This window comes from Chionomys nivalis, chromosome 22, assembly GCF_950005125.1.
Source record: "Chionomys nivalis chromosome 22, mChiNiv1.1, whole genome shotgun sequence".
NCBI lineage: Eukaryota > Metazoa > Chordata > Mammalia > Rodentia > Cricetidae > Chionomys > Chionomys nivalis.
The window spans coordinates 7,557,501-7,578,459 of NC_080107.1; the positions used below are offsets into that span (position 1 = coordinate 7,557,501).

Genomic DNA, 20,959 nt, shown 5'->3' on the forward strand with positions numbered 1-20,959 from the left:
TTTTTTTTTTGCATATTTCTGCTAAATGGGAGCACACTGAGGTTTTCAATTAGAGCATTGTTGTTTTGTCTTTTGTTGTTGTTGTTTTTGGAAGTGAAACACCAACACTTCTGGTAGAATGCCAGGAATGTATTTGGAAAGAGGAAGCCCTCATAAACTGAGACTGTTGAGTGTGTGAGCCATTGATAGCAGGTAGCAGAACTAATTTTTCTTTGATCTATGTGTGTCCCATAATAGTTGTATGTCTTGAGTATGCATGTTGGAAATTTAAGACTTATTGCACTTCTTCAGAATTCTTTGAGGTAGTTCGTATTTTAACTCTTTTTGCACAGATGAGGAAGTGCATCACTAAACATGGTCACACAGTTGGTATTGGAACTAAGGTTCTTCCTATCCAGGTTCCTAATCACTCTGCAACAGTGCCCCTCCCAAACACCAAAACGTGTGTGTGTGGGGGGGAGGATTATATATTATATACAGAGATAAATAGATTCAGTGATATATGTAAAACAGTGTGTACATATTCGAATATACTTGCCAACTTCATCACACCTCCAGCGTGGAGGCGGGTTGAATGAGTGTGTTAAGCTACTCATGGAATTAGCTGCAGCCTGTTCTCTCCCAGTGACACAGTGCCCAGTACTCATAGTGACCACTGTCTCCACTTTCCTTCAACAGGGGTCGCTCAAGTGCTGAACAGACTTGACGGGAAACCTTTTGATGATGCAGACCAGCGGCTTTTTGAGGTGAGCAAATAGACTTAAAAGCCAAGGGCCAGAACCAAATTGCCAGCCGTTTCCTTGCCCGCATTTGTTAGGGTAAACATTAATCTTTCTAATGTAGTTAAACAGGGTACCAGCAAAGAGGAAGATTTAAAGACTATATAAACACAAGGCAAAATTTGATTGTGCTTCCGCTCATCGGATTAGTTTGTGACGTTGGATCGTTCTGTCTTAGTCTCATTGCAGAGCTGAATCCCCTCCACGTCTGTCTGATAGTACCATCTTTGTCTTGTTCTCATGTGTCATGGGACCCTTAGCCGGCGCCGCCAGGTGTATGTTCCCCGTGTTCTTTAGTCCACAAGGCTTGGTTCCCTGTGTCACAGCAGAAGAGGTCAGCTGTGCTGTGCTTTCTCATGGACTGGGCCGGAGTCCGCCCACCGAGTGTATCAGTATCCTTCCTCCTGGCATCTTTGTGCTAGCCGCTGATTCCAAGTCAGTCTCCTTGCCCTTAGCTCTCTCTGCTCATGGCTTCTTTTTCTTACTTTCTTGGCCAAACTATTTTATAACCTTGCTAGTGAAAGGGGCTGTTTCTGGTTAAATAAAATAGAATAATTAAAATCAGCCTACTGCCCACATAAATTAAGATCACATTTAAACACATCGTGTGGTTCCAAATGTGTGACATTATTTCTTCACAGTGTCATCGAAGTAATGATTTTTTTTCCTCATGTGCAATGTGAGCTGTAAAGCTCTTACATGGCAATAGTAATTAAGAACTGTAACGCACATTTCCCTGAGGCCCACCTCTGAGCACAATAAAATTATATTTTCAGAACTGTCTCTGGTGGCCCGCGGCTTTCATATTAGATTTTTGTCTGTGAGTTATTATGGTTTCTAATTAACAGGCTTTCTGTGTCCTAGGCTTTTGTCATCTTTTGTGGCCTTGGTATCAACAACACAATTATGTATGATCAAGTGAAGAAGTCCTGGGCCAAGCAGTCTGTGGCTCTTGATGTAAGTACAGTATTATGTCCGCAAGCTATGCTAAAAGGCTTTGATTTTATGAAGCGAAAAATTTTGTCCTATTCACGGGCCTTAATTTTTCTATCTTAAAGACTCTCCTCACTGGGTATTAATTATTTTATGGTCTTGGGTTCAGTTGGGTAACAAGTGGAGACCCTGTCTTGGAAGCTACTGTAATATCAGGGAGTTTTTGGATCCCCGGGAGCCCATCCATACACACCTTACCATTAGATATAGATTTTTACACTTGATTTCTTAAATATAGATAAGTCAAAATAATTTATCACTGCTATAATCTGAACGTTTGGGAGGCAGAGGCAAGAGGATGAGTTGGAGGGCAGCCTGGGCTACATAGCCAGACCCTGTCTCCAACAAACAAGCAAAAACAATTGTCAGAACTCCAATATATGTGTTTGACTCTGTGTGTGTGTGTGCGCGCGCGTGTGTGTGTGTTTCCGCAAATGCACAACTTTTCCTACCACACAGGGGAAGCCTCTGAAGACAGATCTGTAGCCCAGATCTGCTCCTTCCGTGCATTCAGACATACGCACATCCTAGCAAGAATCACATTCTGACCCTTGCATGTCTGCCAAGACCCACGAAATTCTAAAGAACAATTCTCCTCTCCTGTGAATCTTAAAGGCCTGTTTTGACACAAGACTTTTTTTCCCTAGCATTTTCTCTATAGATGGTACCAAAGATTTTGGTTTTATCTAAGAAAAACTTAGGAAATGGGGGTGATAAAATATCAGTGATGAAACAGTATAGTAGAATTCATGTGCACTCTTCAAGACATTCTCAATACCAAGCTAGGTGCTGGAGAAAGGGAAAGCTCAGGGAACATTTGTGGCATATTTAAAAGACATAGAATCATTGCTATCTAACTGATCTGCACTCTTTCCTCTTCCTGTTTAGACCATGAATTCTGGAATCACAGAGTTTCATGATTTATTTTTTGTGCCTCCAGCTTCAAGGCCAGTCCCTAGCCACAGTCTTCGAAGGTGAAGTCTTCTTTGTGTCCCTAGGGAATGTCTTCACGCTACTGCCACCCAGTTACCGCCTGTCCTTACACACAAACTGTGACCGATGCTACCAACATTTCTTGCCCCACTCAGATTATGACAGTCTCACCCTTCCAAGAAGTTGACTTCTGTTGCTGATTTTTTTTTCTCTTTTGGATTTGCTTTCTACCAGTCAAGGGCAGCACTCCTGTTAGACCCCATTATTGTCACCCTGGTGTCCCTCTGACCCTTAACCAACCTTCATGACGCTGGGAGCCAAATCTTGGTGATTGTGATTGGTTGACCCTACCCTAGTCCTTTTGGTCTTGATTCTACTTGAATATTTTCCCAAGAAGGCGGTCTGTTTAGTTCTTTTATTCCGTTGTCTCTTATTTTTCATTAGCAGCAACAGAGAGGCAAGGCAGCCATCCCTCGGTGGCAGAGCAGTCACCACCTTAGAAACCTGTCTTTCCAGGAAGGAAGTGTGTATGGTTCTGGGCCTAGGGAGCTCACAGGAGTGTGTGTCTCCTGGAGTTCAGGGGACAGCACAGCGCTGTTCTGTCTTTTAAATCATCTTTTCCCCCAAGGGAAAAAGTAAAATAAAATGCTTATCTCTGAAAGTAGGTGTTTTCCCAGTCAATCCATATATGTGGTGTGGGCACTACCTCCCAAACACTCAGATCCCCTGTAGAACTGACTTTTCCTTCTTCCTCCTTCCTTCCTCCCTCCCTCCTTCCTTCCTCCCTCCCTCCTTCATTTCTTCCTCCCTCCCTTCCTTTCTTCTTCCCTCTTCTTTCTTCTTTCCTCCCTTCCTTCCTTCTTTTCTTCTTTCTTTCTTAACAGAACGCATGACTTTAATTTATTCTACCCTCCTCAAAAAGCAGCTGATTTCCGTGCATTTAATGCCAGCTACTTTTCTTATTGTGATTTAAAACATCATATCAAATTATGCAAACTCATATATATGTATATAAATTTAAATAAATTTTTTATAGATTATTTGGTTCCACTGCTCTGTAAAAATCCTCCTCCCAGACTACATTGCTTTAAGGATACTTTGAATATCTCTCTTGCTTTGCACTAGTGTTTCCTACAGAAGGAGGCCAATGGCCTCAGCCAAGCCAAAAGCAGGCCTGGTGGGTGACAGCCAGCACTCACGTTTGCACACGCCTGGTGGGCGACAGTCAGCACTCACGTTTGCACACGCCTGGTGGGCGACAGCCAGCACTCACGTTTGCACACGCCCGGTGGGCGACAGCCAGCACTCACGTTTGCACACGCCCGGTGGGTGACAGCCAGCACTCACGTTTGCACACGCCTGGTGGGTGACAGCCAGCACTCACGTTTGCACACGCCCGGTGGCCGACAGCCAGCACTCACGTTTGCACATGCCTGGTGGCCGACAGCCAGCACTCACGTTTGCACACGCCCGGTGGCCGACAGCCAGCACTCACGTTTGCACACGCCTGGTGGGAGACAGCCAGCACTCATGTTTGCACACGCCTGGTTCTAATTTGGATTGAGTCCTGATTTCATAGCTGTAGACCTTGGACACTCCAAATATGTTCTTAGTTACTTCATATGGCAAATGAGCACTAGAAAGTACATTAACAGTCAAGTAAAATTACACGGGGACAGTGTTTAGAAGCAGTATGCAGCTATAACTGGCATTCTTGGTCCTCCCTATCCATTGGCTCCACATCTGTGTGAGAAAGATCTTAAAAATTATAACTATGATAAACAATACACACTTCTCCCCCTTGCCATTCTCTCCTAAATAACATAGAACCACAACTGTCTACTAGCGCTTACATTCCGCCACCTACGGTAAGCGCTGTGGAGATGGCTTGACCTATGTGAGGGGGTATAGCTTATTCACAAGTCCTGCACTAAGCACCACTGCACCTGGTTCCGCGGCAGTGCACCCTAGCACCATTGCACCTGGTATTTGCACCATTGCGTTGTAGGTGCGGTTGTCCCAGAGCTCTCCCGCTCCTTCCAGGCATGCCCAGTGTCTGCCACCTGTGCCACCATGCAGAAAGGGACGACCTGGAAATAACAATGGTGAAATAGCCAGAGAAAGACTTGGCATGGAAGGGAATCTCTTCCCATTGTCACATGCTGGTAACTTCGGCTCATTTCAGCCACTATCCACCAGAGGGGAAAGAGAGAAACATAGACTGCATAATATCTTCTGCTTTTCTGGCCTTTAAAAATGAAATGACTAATATAGTACCTAGATTTTGTTTAACAATTGAATTATCAATCCAATTATTTTGGTGACTGCTTTTCTTGAATTTCTCATAACTGAGTTTAAAAATTCTATTGTTAAAATCCTTTTCCCTAAATATGTAATATTCATACTGCACAGCTCTCAGATGCTCTTAAAGCAGAGTGATGGAACAAAGGAAGAACTTGAGAGTCATTTGAACACATTTACTTTTGTTATCTTGATTTCCACTCTGTACAAGCAGCCAAAAGCTCCAGAAAAGCTCTGTTTCCTTGGGTTCCTATTTTCCCAGAGCAGGGTCCTAAAAACAAAGGGGAAACTTTCCCTAAAGGTCAGAAAGCAGAATTACAATAGGAATGTAGATGAGGAATATCAGGTCCTCATTTGAAACATCAAGAATTGTTCTTTAGGGTGCCCTTCATGGTTATTGCAAATGAAGCCTTACCTGATACCCGTGAGAATATTTCCAGGACGTAGAAGTCTGGTTGTTAAGGGAGGCCTCATACAGTTTTACGATCAGAGCAAGGAGCGGAATGAGGGTCAAGCAGAGTGAGAAGAGGCGTGAGCAATCTGCAGCCAGGCGCCGTTTACTGTACCTCCCCAAAGCCTCTCCCATCTATTTCCCCTTTCCCAATTTCCACAGCAACCATTCTAAGTAAGGGTTTCATTACCCTTGGCTGGGCAATTGCAATCCCCTTCCTCTTGTTCCTCCTGAGCCACAGTTTGGATTGCCTCACTCACCCCCTCCTGGACCTTAAATCACTCCCCTATTACCTATCAAAATACAAATGTCCTGGCCTCCGGGGCCCTTGAAAAATCTCATACCAAACTATTCTCCTACCCTCAGCTCTCATTTCTCTTCTCAGAGAATCGCATGCTACTTAGACACTTGAGCACCTCATAGTCTGTAGATCAGCCACCTGCTTGTCTGCCATTTGATCCCTAATGTCCCCCACCTTCATTATTCTCTGTTCCAACTATGCCTCCCCACTCAGAGCTGTCTGTGGTTCAGAGCTTGATTCAAATGTCCCTTTGTCCAGAATGATGTATGTAAATGTCCTTTTGTCCAGTATGATGCCTGTGAGTTTTCCTCTGCCTGAAAATGTGTTCCCTGTATATGACCATGCTCTATCTCCCCCAACACACACACACAGCATTTTCTATGTAATTGGTACTCAGTGAAAATGGATTGAATAAGTGACCGCATTTGTGCTGCCTCCATGCGCTTTTCCAGGACAAGAGTCCGGGGGAAACGTTGACTCTTTAAGACTGATGGCAAAGGGAACGGAGTCATTCTTAGTGGAAATCTTGGTGCCCGCAGACGGGCACAACACCGCTTCTGTGTTCTCCATACCATGAGTAGAGCTGGTTTTGTGGGGAAGGACGTGGGGACTAGGAATGGAGACCTCTTTCCAGGTATCGTGTCCAATGGGATCCCTTCTTCTTTAAGAATTAAGGAGTCAGCCTGGCTTCCGGAAGCTAGGGAGAAGAGATGAGATCCCAGTGAGGAATCTCCTAAACTGCCAAGGAAACTTCCTGTTGTTGGGTGGCTGTTGTTGGGACGGCTAGGATGTGACCCGATGCTTTCTTCTTTCTCTCACGCTTGCCCTTCTCACTGAGCCAGTCTTCACCACTCCTGGGCAGAGCTCTCAGTCGGCACGCATCTTCTGATACACTGGGGTACTGGGTGTCTGTAAACTGCCCTCTTTTCTGCAGTTAGGAGCCTGTGGCCAAGAGTGTTTACAACGAGCTTCTTTACACATATTTTCTTCCTCCCCTAAACAGGTTCAGGGCAAGGGAGAAATGGGGAGGAAATGCAGAGCCTGCGTGAGCGGTGCTGTCCTCACCCAACTACCGGGCATCTGAACCACACACCTGTATTCTCTGTTCATCATGAGTTGTTTGCACAAACTCTAGGCAGCTCCATGGCCAGAACTCTCCTGCTAATGGTTTAATTTTCTGATTAGCGCAGCTGCTTAGTTTGTGTGTCAAGTTGACGCAAGACTAGCCAGAACACTGAACGCATGAGATCAGGGTGCAGTTTCATAGGTTTTCAAAACAGAGTGTAGCCCAACTCACAAGCCTTTCGTGTGTCCTGGGTGACCTTTGCGGTCCCTTTGGCCATTTGCATGAAAAGGAGAGCGAATTGGCAAACACAGTTCCTAAGCACCCAGCAAGGAGGGCAGATCCAGTGTGATCCTTCTGCAGTGAACTGGCGTTTTCCCCTCAGCCAGGTGCCACTAAATACATATCATTCTACGCGGCTGGTTTGCCGTGGTTCTCCTAGTCCTTCCGCCGGACATGGCCCACAGGCTGCGTGCAGGAAGTGGTTGCCAAATAAATTAAGTAGAAGTACAGGTGACGGGCGGTGGTGGTGCACGCCTTTAATCCTAGCACTCTGGAGGCAGAGGCTGGTGAATCTCCGAGTTTGAGGTCAGCCTGGTCTACAGAGTGAGTTCCAGGACAACCAGAGCTGTTACACCGCTCTGACTCAAAACACCAAAACTAAAACAACAGCAACAACAACAACGAAAAGTACTAGCAGAGAGTACAATCATGAAGTACAGCGAGAGCCCCTTCAGCACACACTCTGGGGCAGTGCTCGTGGGCACTGAGAGTAAGTTACTCACAGCGTCTCCTGGGCCCAGTCTCATTCGGGACTTTACTTTCTGGAACTCCACCAAGAGGAAAGCAAATTCCTCAGCAAGCAGGGGACTGGGAAAGGATTAATTTTCTGATTAGCGCAGCTGCCTAGACTCCGGGAAAGCAACAGAGAAGGAACAGCGCCCTCGTGGGGCTGCTTAAAGAACAGCTCTTTCCTGCCTTTAACACTGCAAAGCCAGGCGTCCTTTCTCCCCAGGACCACTGCATCAATCTGATAATTGGTAAAAATTCTCAGATTCTAGATTCTGTTTTAGAGAGGGCCTCTGTGTTTTCAGTTAGGTGTTGTGGAAACCAGGATACCTATATCAACATTCAGCCAGATATTATTTTTTAAGTAAACTTTATCTTTAGAACATTTTTTTTACTTTTCATTGTATTTTGTTTTTAAATGAACCAGAATTTCTATTTATTCATTTCTTGCATTTGAAGTGCGCTTCCGTGACATCCTTGGCCCAAGATTCTTTGCCATACCCCCTTAACAATAACTGACATTTTATATAGCTTCCTCTCCCGATCTGTTTCAGAGTCACCTGGTTTCCTGTTGTCATCAGCAGGTTGATTTGGGGCTCAGCCCAAAGTGCCTCCACCAGCTTGACATGCATAGGCTCATCACAAAATCTCAGACTGTAAGAGGACAGAGGCAGGGGCAACTGTGATTTCTTGTGCTGTCTGACGAGTTTAGGACAGATGTAGGTACCACGTATAGGCCAAGCATCTAATTCAGAGAGCTTTCTCACGATAGAGTTTCAGAGACGATAACTCTCAAGTGACAGGCAGCAAGCTACCCAATTCTGAAAGGCCATTCTCGGGAACAGAGAAAAGGGAAGTCATGGGTGGAAGTGGTAAGGACTGGGGTGCTCAACGGTTGGCGGCAACCAAACTCCTCTGCACACCAGGAGAGAGGCAAGCATGAGAGAGCAAAGGGTGGGTCACAAAAGATGCTTGTGCTGTGTGCAGGGACTTGAACTTGATTCTAATAGTGGAGAATGACCGAGGAGCCTTCAACAGAAGGAGAGTGTGATTCGCTTGGCTTTTAGAGGGATCATCCCGCCATCTACAGAGAGATTAATGTCGGTGCTTTATAAACACAGTCGTGTTTCTAACAAAAAGTTGACCTGTTTTCATTTTATTTCCTGCTGAACGGCATTTGGTGGCTCTCCAGAATCAAATCCATCCTTATAGGATTTGTCCCCGCCACTGTGGTCTAACAAATGTGCTTCGGGACCACGGACGGAGTTTCCAAACACAGCAGATGTTTGGAGTAATGAAACACGGTTCCCATGGAAACCTTCGGAAGTAACTCTTACTTGGATACACGTGTGCTGGCATGTTTGGAATTTTTTCCTTTGGTGGTTTATGTCTCATGTCTTTGGTTTTGTGGCGCGATGTTTCGGGGGCTTGTAAAAGTGCTTCGTTGATCGGATACCTCTCTTTGCCCCCAGCACTGTGTGATAGACCCATATAGAACGATCACATAGACCCTTTACCAAAGCAGCGTGGAGATGATAGTAAGATTCCCACCTGATAAGGGAGCAGATGGAGGCTCAGTGAGGTCCAGAAACCTGCTGGGATGGGTTTATAGCCCGTATTACTCAGCCGACTACAGGTTCAGATTTGAACTCACATCTTGGTGTCAAGGACCCCTGTTGTTCATCTGGGATACAAAAGGTTGTTTGGAGAATGTTTTCTCAGTTGTGGGGCTGCTTTCATCCCTGGAACCATGATGGCCGTGATGGAAGTGGTATAAGAAGCATCTTTAAGGTCCTGCTTTGAACAGCAGGGAGTGCACTTTTGAGTGGGAAGACGAGGACAGTGACTACGGATACCATGAAAGACCCTTTGATTTAAAAGCTCAAAGAGAATGAAACCCCCGTGGAAATGCATCCACTTGCTCTTCTTGAGCTTTCTTGAAAAGCCCTAGCTTATGAGCAAGGGACCATTTTGGCAAGCCCAATGCGTTGGGGTTTATGGTGCAGAATCTAGGACTAAGCCAGGTTCTCCATGATGCTCCAGCAACTCAACCCAAAACGCAATCCTGTTTAAATCTAATTCCGAGTCTTAATGAGCTGAGTCAGGTTGGAAAAGAAAACAACCTTTGGAGCAGAATCGCCCTGCCTTGCCTTGCAGGCTTGTCTTGCCGTCATGAGTGTGTGAAGCCCGAGTTTGCTCACTCTAGTAGGAAGCTGGCATTCGCTTTGGGGACCACATGGAGAATCATGGTAGCGTTTTATACCAGGGCGGAAAGGGCACAATGCTTTCCACAGCTGGTAAACCGTAAGAGGATTAGAGCAAATGAGACCCTGCACAAGAGATTGGCACTGCCTGCCTCCCTCCTTCCTCACATTACACGAGGCTTCACATGAAGTCTGCACAATGTAGTATGTACTTTACACTGCACATTGTCCACAAACAGCCTCCACATGCATGATGTGGCAGGCACGTTTTAGTTGAATAAAAATAAAAAGTGAATTAGAAACGGCCCCCTCAACCCCCCCAGCTCTGGCTCTCAGCACATTGGAAATTACATTTTTAGACTTTCTTTTGGACTTCCTTTCTTCCATTGTATAATTTTTCATCGTTGTGACTAACACCCGAGAAAAACAACTTCAGGAAGGGGTTATTTCTCTTAGCTAGTGGTTTCAGTGCAAGACTGGAGGGCAGGTAGACATCTCACATCTTTGAGGAAGCAGAGAGGGACAGACAGAAAGGGACCATGGACAGCCTGAGAACCCACCCACCTGTGACCTCTTTCTCCCCTCTAGGCACCTCCCCAAATTTCACCACCCACTGGGGACCTGGTCTTCAGTGCCCACGGCTTTGGGGAAAACATTTCATATTCAACCATAACGATCAGTCTGGTCCCTCCTTCCCCGATTTGTTCCTGGAGGGAAATCCCAGGAAGGCCGACCAAAGCCCAGCGTTCCAGGGTGTTCTGCTGTAATCAGTGCAAACACTGTGTCTCTCTAAAATGGTAAATCACTCCGGTTGCCCTTTTGATTTTGCAGGAAACTCTAGGGTGAGATGATATAAAATACAAATACATATTCAGTATTGAGATATTCAGAAATGTGGTATTAAGTGAAGTCCAACTACTAATACTTCCAGATACATAAATTTTAGGTTTGGGAAACTTTGGCACATGTTTATGGTTGCTTTAGAAATGGTAATAATCAATCCAACTTTGCTCAATTAGTTCAAGGGAATGCTGTGTTCTCTGTTCTTCATAACAAACAAGAGGAACAAGTAATCGGGGAGTTCATTAGAAAAGCACTTGTGAGACATTAATAGGTTTAATAACCTTCATGATTAAGGAGAGCAGCCTCACTGTGGAATAGAACCTAAGAAACACTGCAGCTGTGGGAACGAGCGTATCTTTTAAAACACATATAAATCATAGTCCAATGTGCATATGTAGAGAGTAACACTGAATCACGCTGAGAATCAATCACAAAAACCTCTTTAATTTCAGTGTTAATGGTTGAGATCCTTTGTGACAGACAAGTAGGAACTTAGAGAAATAGAAAAATCATTACCACGTGAAACTTCTTCCAAAGAAGATGGCTGTCTCTTTCCTCCTAATGACATTTACATGATAGAGACAAATAGATATTTCCTGACAGTTATGTAACAGAAATAAGCCAGCCCTTACCTGTCTCTTATACTATCTTTTTTCATGAGTATTGGAATGTGTTTAATAAATGCAATAATATCTAATAATCAAATGATATATGTTAAATATAAACAATATCTAATATGCATACACTATAATCTCACTTGAAAATCTTACCTACCAAATGCAATCTTTATAATACAGAAAGGAATTAGGAAGTAATAAAGCATCAAGTAAACCACAAGATCCATATAGTAGAATTCACATACTGGGCTCCTTGGCTACTGTTTTAGACATAATCCCAACTCACAATTCCAAGTTGCTATTTGTTTTGCCCATCCTTCATGGTAACCATTTGGATTCATCATCAAGTAGTTCCAACCTGTTCCTTTCAGGGGTCCAAGGTAGGGCTACTCTTCCTCTTTGGTTGAAGTGAAAGGGACCTGTAGCTTGCTCTGTGTGGTGGTTTTAATAAGAGTGGTCCCTATAGGCTCATATAGTTGAATGCTTAGTCACCAGGGAATGGCAGTATTGAAAGGGTTACAGGGTGTGGCCTTGGAGGAAGTGTGTCAGTAGGGGTAGGTTTGAAGTTTGAAAAGCCCATGCCAAACCTCTTGTCTCCTGCTTCCTATGATCAGGATGTAGCACACAGTTACTGCCCCAGCACCTGCCAGCAGGCCCCAAGCTCCCCAGCATGATGATAATAGAATCAGTCAGCTCTGCTTTAAATCTTTAGGGTACGAATCCATTCATTAATAGTTTCCTTACATCAGGAGATTGAGGGCAATGGGTATAAGCAACTAATCAGCACCTTTGGTCATCAACCAATCCTAGCAAGATGCCCAAAGTGCTTACCATGGAGATTTATAGAAGAGCACACTATCAACATGTATTTCTACGAGCTTCACGCATGACCCTTCTCCCTTAGCCAAAAAGCAGCTGATCCTAAAGTCATCTAGATAACAGATAAATATTTTACTTCTTCCGAGATCAAGTTATTTTTATTCTACTTTAAATTCAAAAAGTTCAAACCTATAGATTTTAAAATATGGCCTATGTTTTGAAGATGATAACCAATCGTATGGTGGAATGTTATCTGAAGTAGTTCTTTGAACATTTCATCCCATGAGTCAACAGGGCAGTTTCTGAAATATTTGACAATAGAAACCTATCGCTCTCAATGCAGCTGTTCAATCACCATGTTTTAAATCCTGTCGTCAACTTTTTCTTTTTTTTTTTCCTTTTTTTTTTTTTTTTTAAATTCAGGTGTATAGATCTTCACACAGCTAGGTAACATTTCTGTCAGGTCATCCCAAGTAAATTGTCTTCTCGGGAGAGATTTTCGCCTTTCTTAGCTGGAGGATTACTGCTGATGGCAAGCTTTCTTATTTCAGAGCTCTTCAATAGAAATTATTTGGGCTTTTGCTTCAAATCATCTCAGGAAAAATTCAGTATCCGATTCAAACTTTGCCACCAGAGCCATCAGCCACGAGTAAATAGTCATGTAGCCCCCTTTCAGAGGGAGACAGCCAGTCTGGATTCGTACAGGACCTTTACTCCTCCGCTCTGTGAAGCGGTTCTTCATGTTCGAGCTTCTGCGGCCGCTTGTTTCTCATCTCAGGAGCAAATGGCTGGCCGCCCAATTAACACTGAAAACAGCTGGGACAAGAGTTCTGCCCTCAACCAAGTTAGGTTCCTGGAATTGCAAGACAAGCATTTGGCTCAGGTCTTGAACCACATGCGGCAGAGGGCAAAGCTTGACACACTAGTCCCGTTTTGTAGCCCATTGCTCTTCTCTTGAAATAGAATTAATTGTCTTTCCCTGCTGTGCAAACTGAACACAAGAGCATAGCTGCTTTCTTCTGCCTTTCTCGAGCTTGATAATGGCCTTATCTTGCTTTTTTCTGTTTTGCTAGGAACTAGTTCAATCCCCGAGTTAATTAAAGCGGTGGGGTTTTGCCAGCAGTGATTTATTTGAGAACTGCATAGAATGCGTAAGTCAGAGCTCGTCAACAAAACTGAGTTACTAGTTTCAACTTCCAAATACTTTCTAAATTAACAGTGACGCAAAAGATAAATTCATCTAGGGTAGAAATTTCCTTGTGAAAGTTTAATGTTGGTTCAAGTGTCCCAGGGATCAGCTGTTTACTTTCCTATGTAAGCTTTAGACAAATTTTATTTAGCTGACAAAGAAATTAACTACTGTTTATATTATGGCCAACCCCTCACAACCTACCAACATTTCTCATAGAGGAAGACAGTGTGGATATTGTTATTCATTTTGCAATTTTTCTTCCAAACTATTAAGACACATTCAATGAAACATTTTTTACCTGATCAAACATATTATTGTTCAAAATGTGGGCTGCACCCCTACCCTTGCTATGCAGTAGAAAGCTTGAGGAACTCTGTAGATTATAAAATTAATACAGCCTGGAATTGTAGAAGGGTCCTTTTGCTTCTCCAAGAGTGCTCAAAAATAAGAAAGTGCGTGCTTTTTATGTTCTGTTAAATTCAGTTCTTGACTATAGAAATTGACTTGAGTTTCGGTCATTAGCTGTGCCATATAATTTTATGCATATATAAAACAGTCATGGTTTTCTTTTGAAGACTGACTGGGCTAGAAGTAATCAGGAATTGCTTCTGTTCTTTCCCTGCAGTTTCTGCCACAGATGGTAGGTTAATGAGGTTATGCAGTTCTATTTATTTTTGAGAATCTTTGAAATGTAACAAAATACCACAGACTGAATGGCTTAAACATTGGAAATTAATTTTTCCGTATTTCTTGAGTCTTAAGATCAAGTCAAGAGACACCAGTGGTCTGGTCTCTTTTGTAACCTTTCTCTTGGGCTCATGGGTGCTTGTCTTTTTGGTGTGTCCTTACATGGTCTCTCCTCACTCTGTGTGTTGTCTGTGTCCTATGTCTAAGGTCATTTTCTTGCAAGCAAAACCACTCACAGCAGACTGGGTGTACTCACGTGGCCTCATTTTAACCTTAATTACCCCCTCACGATCCTGTCTCCAAATATGGTCACGTTCTGAGAGGGAGGGATTCAGTCTGTGAATTCGGCCAAGTGAGAGTCACAATTCAGTTCCTAACAGAAGCATTGTGGAAAATATTCCAGCCTTAAAGCATTTGGTAAACATCTAGATTAAACAACCTAAAGGAAAAGTCCCTGGGAGATGTGGGGATGACAGAAAGAAAATGAGTATCTTGGAATTCTACTTAGCTTTGTCCATAGATTTCTTTTAGCCTTGTTGACTTGGATCAGGGAGAAGTCATTTTACCACGTGATACAGGGTAGTCGGTAGATTGGAGCTTCAGATTAATGATGAACCACTTAATATAAACAGACCTCAAACTGTGTAGGAATTCATTGCTGATCTGAAATACAATTTTAACTAGCCATTGCTATGCTTCTCTTACCCATTCTGCTCAGTTCATGCTCATTCGTGGTGTCTGTTATTATTTCACCAAGGAAATATCACGAACTCAGTCTGCTGCTAAGGGAAACCAGGAGGTATATGGGCAATAGAGGGTCTTTTCTTCTCAGTGTTCTTCTGTTTGAAATGTCAACTCACCAAATGCACTAAGTGACAATGAAGTTTCAAGCCTAGTCGTAAGGGCGGAGTATCGTTAGTGATCAAAGCTAGAGCTAATCTTTAGTTTCATGGTCTTGTCAATCGGCCTTTTATTGCCATAAGAAATTACCAGAGGAAAACAAAGACTCATGGTTTCATGGTTACGTGACCTGAGGCAAGACTGAGAGCACAGTTGGTGCAAAGCTGCTCAACTCAAGGCCCTTGAGAAGCAAAGGGAGACAGAGGAGAGACGCGAGGGACAGAATATACCCTTCCAAAGCATGCCACCAGTGTTCTGCTTCTTCCAACCAGGTCTCATCCCGAAGAACCCAACCTTTCACACTGAGCTCTTGAGGGCCATTCCAGAGCCAAACCACAATAATGGTGCCTGAGCTCTGGGTGGGTGGGGGTGGGGACATCGGCAGTTGAGATAAGTGATGGAGAAAGCATCCTCAACTCGAAGGGTGCAAAATGGGGAGAAGTGGTTTCTTGAAGTGATCAGAGAGGATCTCACTGTAGACATGACAATCAACCTAATTTCAAAAGCTGATCCCTTCCGGGCAAAATGAGAGGGAGTACTCAGGTGAAGAAGAACTTAGTGTTTTAAAGAGTCAAAAGGAGGTCAGTGGAACTGGAATAGACAGGAGAGGACAAGTGACATTAAGGGCAGTTTGAAGGGTGCCAATGACCAAATGGTACAGGACCTACTGAGTTCTTGCATAGGACTGGATCACCCTGTTAAGCTAAAACCTGTAAGCAATCTGCAGGCAGCATTGGGATTGGTGAGAACCCGATGGTGGGTTTTCATCTGGAGGACAGGACAATCGGATTTTGACTTGTGCAAGCTTACTCTACATGATGGTGACACAGAGACCAGAGTCTTTATCCAAGCTCTGCCGCTCTGATGGACTGAGCTTAGGAAGACATGGAGTTACAGGAGCAGAGATGTCGTATTTTTTCTGATGAATTTGGTGTGAGGAAAAGAGTTCAGAGGAAAAAATCATAGATAATCCTGAGGTCTCTGGTTTAAATAAATTGCTGGATAGGGTGCTACTTAATGGAGCCAAGAAAGTCTCTGGGAGAAAATATTTGTGCAGAATATTCGTTTCCTTTTGCTGACGTAATGAATTCACTGTAATCCAGTGAATTAAAACAATAAAATTTATTATGCTGTAATTTTGGAGGTTGTAAGTCTACAAGAGACCTTACAAGGCTAAAGTCGAGATGTAGGAAGGTTTTGGTTCTACTGGAGATGTTAGCAGTCTTTGTCTCTGGCCTTTCTGCCCTGGAGAGCTAGCCTCATTGCTACGGCCCATCTCCTAACCTTCACTGACTGACCAAGCATCACACCACATCACTCTGACTCTTTCTCCCTCCCTTCTGATGCTTGTAAGGATGGTGTGGATACACCAGGCCCACTTAGTTACTTACCAGTGTTAATTCCTTCTGTGGACACCTCTGCGATCTACTATAATCTGTTCACACATAACAGAGATGTCTTATGAGATGGACACGGATGCCTTATGAGTCAGAGTTGGAGAGTCTTGTTCTCTCTAGCATGTGTGGAAAAAATCAACATGTGTGTTTGAGGCATGTTAAATTTGAGTTGCCAGTAAGTCAGCCCATCAGGAACTCATCATGGTGGTCAATGCAAATGAGAGTGGGACGTGCAAGGACCGGTTCACCCTAAACAGGAGAGCTGCGGAAAGCGATGGCGTGCTGTGCGTGGTCGGAAAAGAGAACGGTCATAGAAAACTGCTGCACTGAGAGTGGGAACAGAAAGCAGGGAGAAAAGCCACAGAAGGGCCAGAGACACAGGGTGAGAACTCAAACAATGTACGGCCAGGGAGCCCGGGGAGGAGCCTTAGAGAAAAAAGGAAGTGTGAGCCTCTGGGTTTAGTTCTGCCACACGGGAGCATCTGAGCGTCTATGGGCAGATCTGTCAATAAAAAATTGGAAGTTTGAGCCAAGGTGTCAGTGCAGTGGCGAAGGTAGCTTTGAGACTGATGGAGGTGGGTGGTGATCGTGATCACAGATGTTGGAGTTCTTCTCCATGACATTAGCAGTATCTGCAGACACTCCTAAAGCAGAGAGGCAGAGCTGGTGAGAGGGTTCAGGGCGTCAAGGCCCTTTCTGTCAAACCCAATAGCCTGAGTTCCATACCTGTGGTAGTTTGAATGTCATTGGCCCTATAATCTCATAGGAGTGTTACTAGTAGGAGGTGTGGCCTTGTTGGAGTGGGTGTGGACTTCTTGGAGGAAGTGTCTCTGTGGGGGACGTGCTTTGAGGTTTCCTAAGCTCGGGATACTGCTCAGTGTCTCAGTTGGCTTTCTGTGACCTGCATACAAGATGCAACCACCTGCACATCTGCCTGCACACCGCCACGCTCCCTGTCATAACGCTAACAGACTGGGCCCCCGAAAGTGTAAGCGAGCCACCCCAATTAAAGTTCTCTTTATAAGATTTACTGTGGTCATGGTGTCTCTTCACAGCAATAAAAACCTAACCAATACCCAAGGTTTATATTATGGAAAGGGAGAACTGACTCCCACAAGTCGTTCCCTTAGCTGGACACACATAACACACACACACATTCACGTGCATGGGTGAATTTAAAGTTTAAAAGGGATTTAAATAATGAGTTCATCATTTTTGGTCACAGCCTTTGTAAGAAGAAGCTGGGAGTAGCAAGATCACCTCTAGTCAGAGTGCCACACAGAAAAGGGTAGAGAAGCCACTGACGCTCATTGCTCCACCCTGTGTATGTAGCAAACACAGAAAATCAGTGGAGAGAGAAACAGCCTCACACTGCCTAGATGCACCCGAGGGCTGCATGGAAAGCGGCAACGACACAGAGAAGATGGACAGGGTCTCAGGACTCTGTGCAGGGGTGATTCCCAGATTCATGGAGTATCCCACATTCTTCCCTAACACACGCAAGGCATATCACTGGCCATGATTACTTTTCCACTGCTGTGAAGAGACATCATGACCAAGGCAGCTTACAGAAGAGTTTATAGGGGTTTACAGTTCCAGAGGGTTAGAGTCCGTGACCATTGTGGAGGTAGCATGGCAGCTGGCAGGCAGGCTTGGCGCTAACGCAGTAGCTGAGAGCTCATACGTCACACACAGGCACCAGGCAGAAAGAAAGAGCTCACTGGGAAGGGTTTGGGTTTTTGAAACTTCAAAGCCCACCCCAGTGACACATCTCCTAATCTTTCCAAACCAGTTCACCAACTGAAGACCAATAAACATAGGAGCCTATGTTCAAACCAACACAGCACTGAAAAAAAATCCTCCTTAATGCAGTCTTGAAGCCCTTTAGAACTAAATAACAAGAAGGGCCTGGAGGAATAATGCTGAAATAGCCCTGGGGAAACTCGGGCTCTCTCTATCTTGAGTAACTTGCTCTTCTGCCACTGTTTTTCTGGAGATTGCTAGAGGGACTTGCTACCTTCTCCCCAATTTACCATAAAGGCTGGATGCTGCAGAATGAGGCGTGAGAATTCCCTCCTGTTCATCTCCGTGGTATTGGACCTTTTAGGAGAAGGTGGTTAAAAGATTCTTGGAGTCAAAATTGGTAACTCTCAGAGTTCCAGCTCTTGGAGGCTGAGGCAGGAGAATCTTCACAAGTTAGAGATCAGCCAGGTGAGGTCATGAATCCCAGGAGAGTCTAGAATATAATGTGAGATTCTGTCCCAGAAAATCAAAACAAACCAAAAGTACTCTGAGCCTGAGTCCTCCTCCACCCTCTGGGTCTGAGTCATGGAATAGAGATAAGATTTAAAGGCTCACACCAAAAGCTTCTTGATTATATTATTTGTCAGATTAAATAAAATAAGGAAAATTTAATAGTCCTGAAAATATATCCAAAGTATTTATTTCCTTAAGTCTCTGTCTTGCCCTATGTACAAAATTAGTTTTGATTTATCATAGACATAAAAGCAAGCAAGAAACTTCTAGAAGACAGAAAGACAGGACAAGTTGTATGTGTGCACACATGCGCGCAAACATACATGTCAGTAACTTTAGTGGTGAGCAAACACTTCTTAGAAAAGATACATGATGCAATAATCATAAAAATGGGCAAGGAGGATAAATCAAAATTGAAAACTTCAATTCATTAAAAGAATAACCAGGCACAATGAACATGCCTGTAAGTCTTAGCTGCTGAGAATCTGAGGCAGAAAAATATTCAGGGCAGTGCAGCTAGCCCTCCTCTTAAAAACAATTAAACAAAAGCATACTGTTACACTATAGACTGGGAAGCAATGTTTATGAATATGTATGCATATATATCATAGACCTTGGTTCTAAAATATAAAACAAACCCTATACCTCAATTAAATATAAAAAAGAAATAATTTTAAGTGAGCGGAGAACCTTTGTCTATAATAGTTATTTGCTTCACTGGTTCAAATAGCCGCAATTTAGTATCATTGCTAGGTTTTTTTCTCTCTTTAATAATAAAAGAAATGGAGAATGGATTTAAGGAAAGCAGAAGCAGGCCTTAGCCACAAGCTAAAAGCCTGTCTCATCACCATCTAGTGGCGAAGATTATACTTGCAATTTTTGGTTTCAGTTGCAAACACCTTAAGAAAATCTACAATAACAATAAATTTAGTTTACCTTAATAAAGCAGAACCAAAAGAACAGAATTTTATTGAAAAACAATTGAATCAATGAAAATTATAATATATGATACTCAGCCAAATATGTATGTTGTAGACTTAACGACTGTAAATACTATCAACTTAAGTTAATTGTGTGCTGGGTAGACATGTACTGTTGCATTCAGTTTTCCTAAGAACTCAGGGAACTACAAACCCACCCCAGGTAACACTGTTACAATAAACATTCACCAGTAGAAAGTCATTTTGTTGCTAATAAGCAAACCTTACAGACGTTATTTGTCTCACAGTGCAACGCTTTTGGGAGGCCCTCCTGAAAAGTGAAAGGCGGTTGGAAAAGCTAGGGGGAAAGGAGTCATGGTTACTTACTGATGCTCTGTCCTCTTCCCCACCAGGTGCTGTCGTACCACGCCACGTGTTCCAAGGCCGAAGTTGACAAGTTTAAGGTGAGGATGGGAACCATCGCGCTGTTAGCACTTAAACTCTGTCTGAATGTGGAGTCGGGTCCGGGGCAGAGAGGCTTGGAGTCCTTCGCTATGGAGAGGTGGAAGGATTAAACAGTTGAGTCCCTGTGTGGTTTACAGAAGTCTTTCCCTTCGCTAAGCTCGCACATATGGGGAGCGGGGCTGATAACTGGGTGAGGATCGGGGCACCTGACGTAGGCAATGGTCTTCTTACTTACTATGCACTTCAAAATTTTAGGGCCTTCTTGTCTTATCTATCTATGAAACTAATGAAGAAGCGGGGCAGCGGTGGCGCATGCCTCTAATACTGGTACTCAGGAAGCAGACTTCTGTAGTTCGAGGCCAGTCTGATCCACAGCATGAGTTACAGGACTGCCAGGACTGCACAGAGAAACCCTATCTTGGAGGGAAAGAAAAGGAAAAGAAAAAAGAGCCGAAAACAAAGAGATTGAGGTCATAACTAACATTTCCCCCGCTCTTACTGTATACTACAGGCTCTTCTCCTGCGCTCATCCGTCTCAAGGTCACAGCCCTGCAAAGGAAGGGCCGTGTACACTGTTCTCCAGATGAGTAAACTGGGGAGGAGGGGCATCCATCTCAGAACTGCAGTTCTTAACCACATGCCTCCCCGCCCCAGGTGACCCCAGTCTGACTCCCATGAGTTTATGAATGAGTCCGAGGTGACCCTTTTTATCTTAGCCACCACGGCTTCCTTGGTGCAGTTCAGAATTCCAGCTTGCCTCCTGGATTCCTACAAACCCTTTTTTAACAACAGCCACAAAATAGGAGGGCTGGGGCATAGCTCAGTGGTATAGTGCTTGCTTAGCATGTTCAAGGTCCTGGGTTCAATCCCCAGGACTTTAGGAAGAGCAAAACCACAGGAGTGTTGGAAAACTGATTTTTCTCCCTTAAAAAAATTTGATGTTTGTATTTCTAAATTCTGTTAAAAGTTTTGAGAATGACTAGGAAAGGCTACTGCAACCATAAGAAACACCATATTTGTAATATATGACATTGTTTGCTGCTCTTCTA

At 43.9% G+C, this 20,959-nt stretch overlaps 1 protein-coding gene across 1 annotated transcript in view; it reads left to right on the plus strand.

The window, feature by feature from the left end:
- Positions 1 to 20,959, plus strand: part of Pde11a (phosphodiesterase 11A) — a 270,583-nt gene that overhangs the window by 140,961 nt on the left and 108,663 nt on the right. The window contains exons 8-10 of the mRNA XM_057754935.1: positions 679 to 746; positions 1,644 to 1,736; positions 19,859 to 19,909. Of these exons, the coding sequence (XP_057610918.1) occupies positions 679 to 746; positions 1,644 to 1,736; positions 19,859 to 19,909 (212 nt within the window). The remainder of the gene's footprint in view (positions 1 to 678; positions 747 to 1,643; positions 1,737 to 19,858; positions 19,910 to 20,959) is intronic.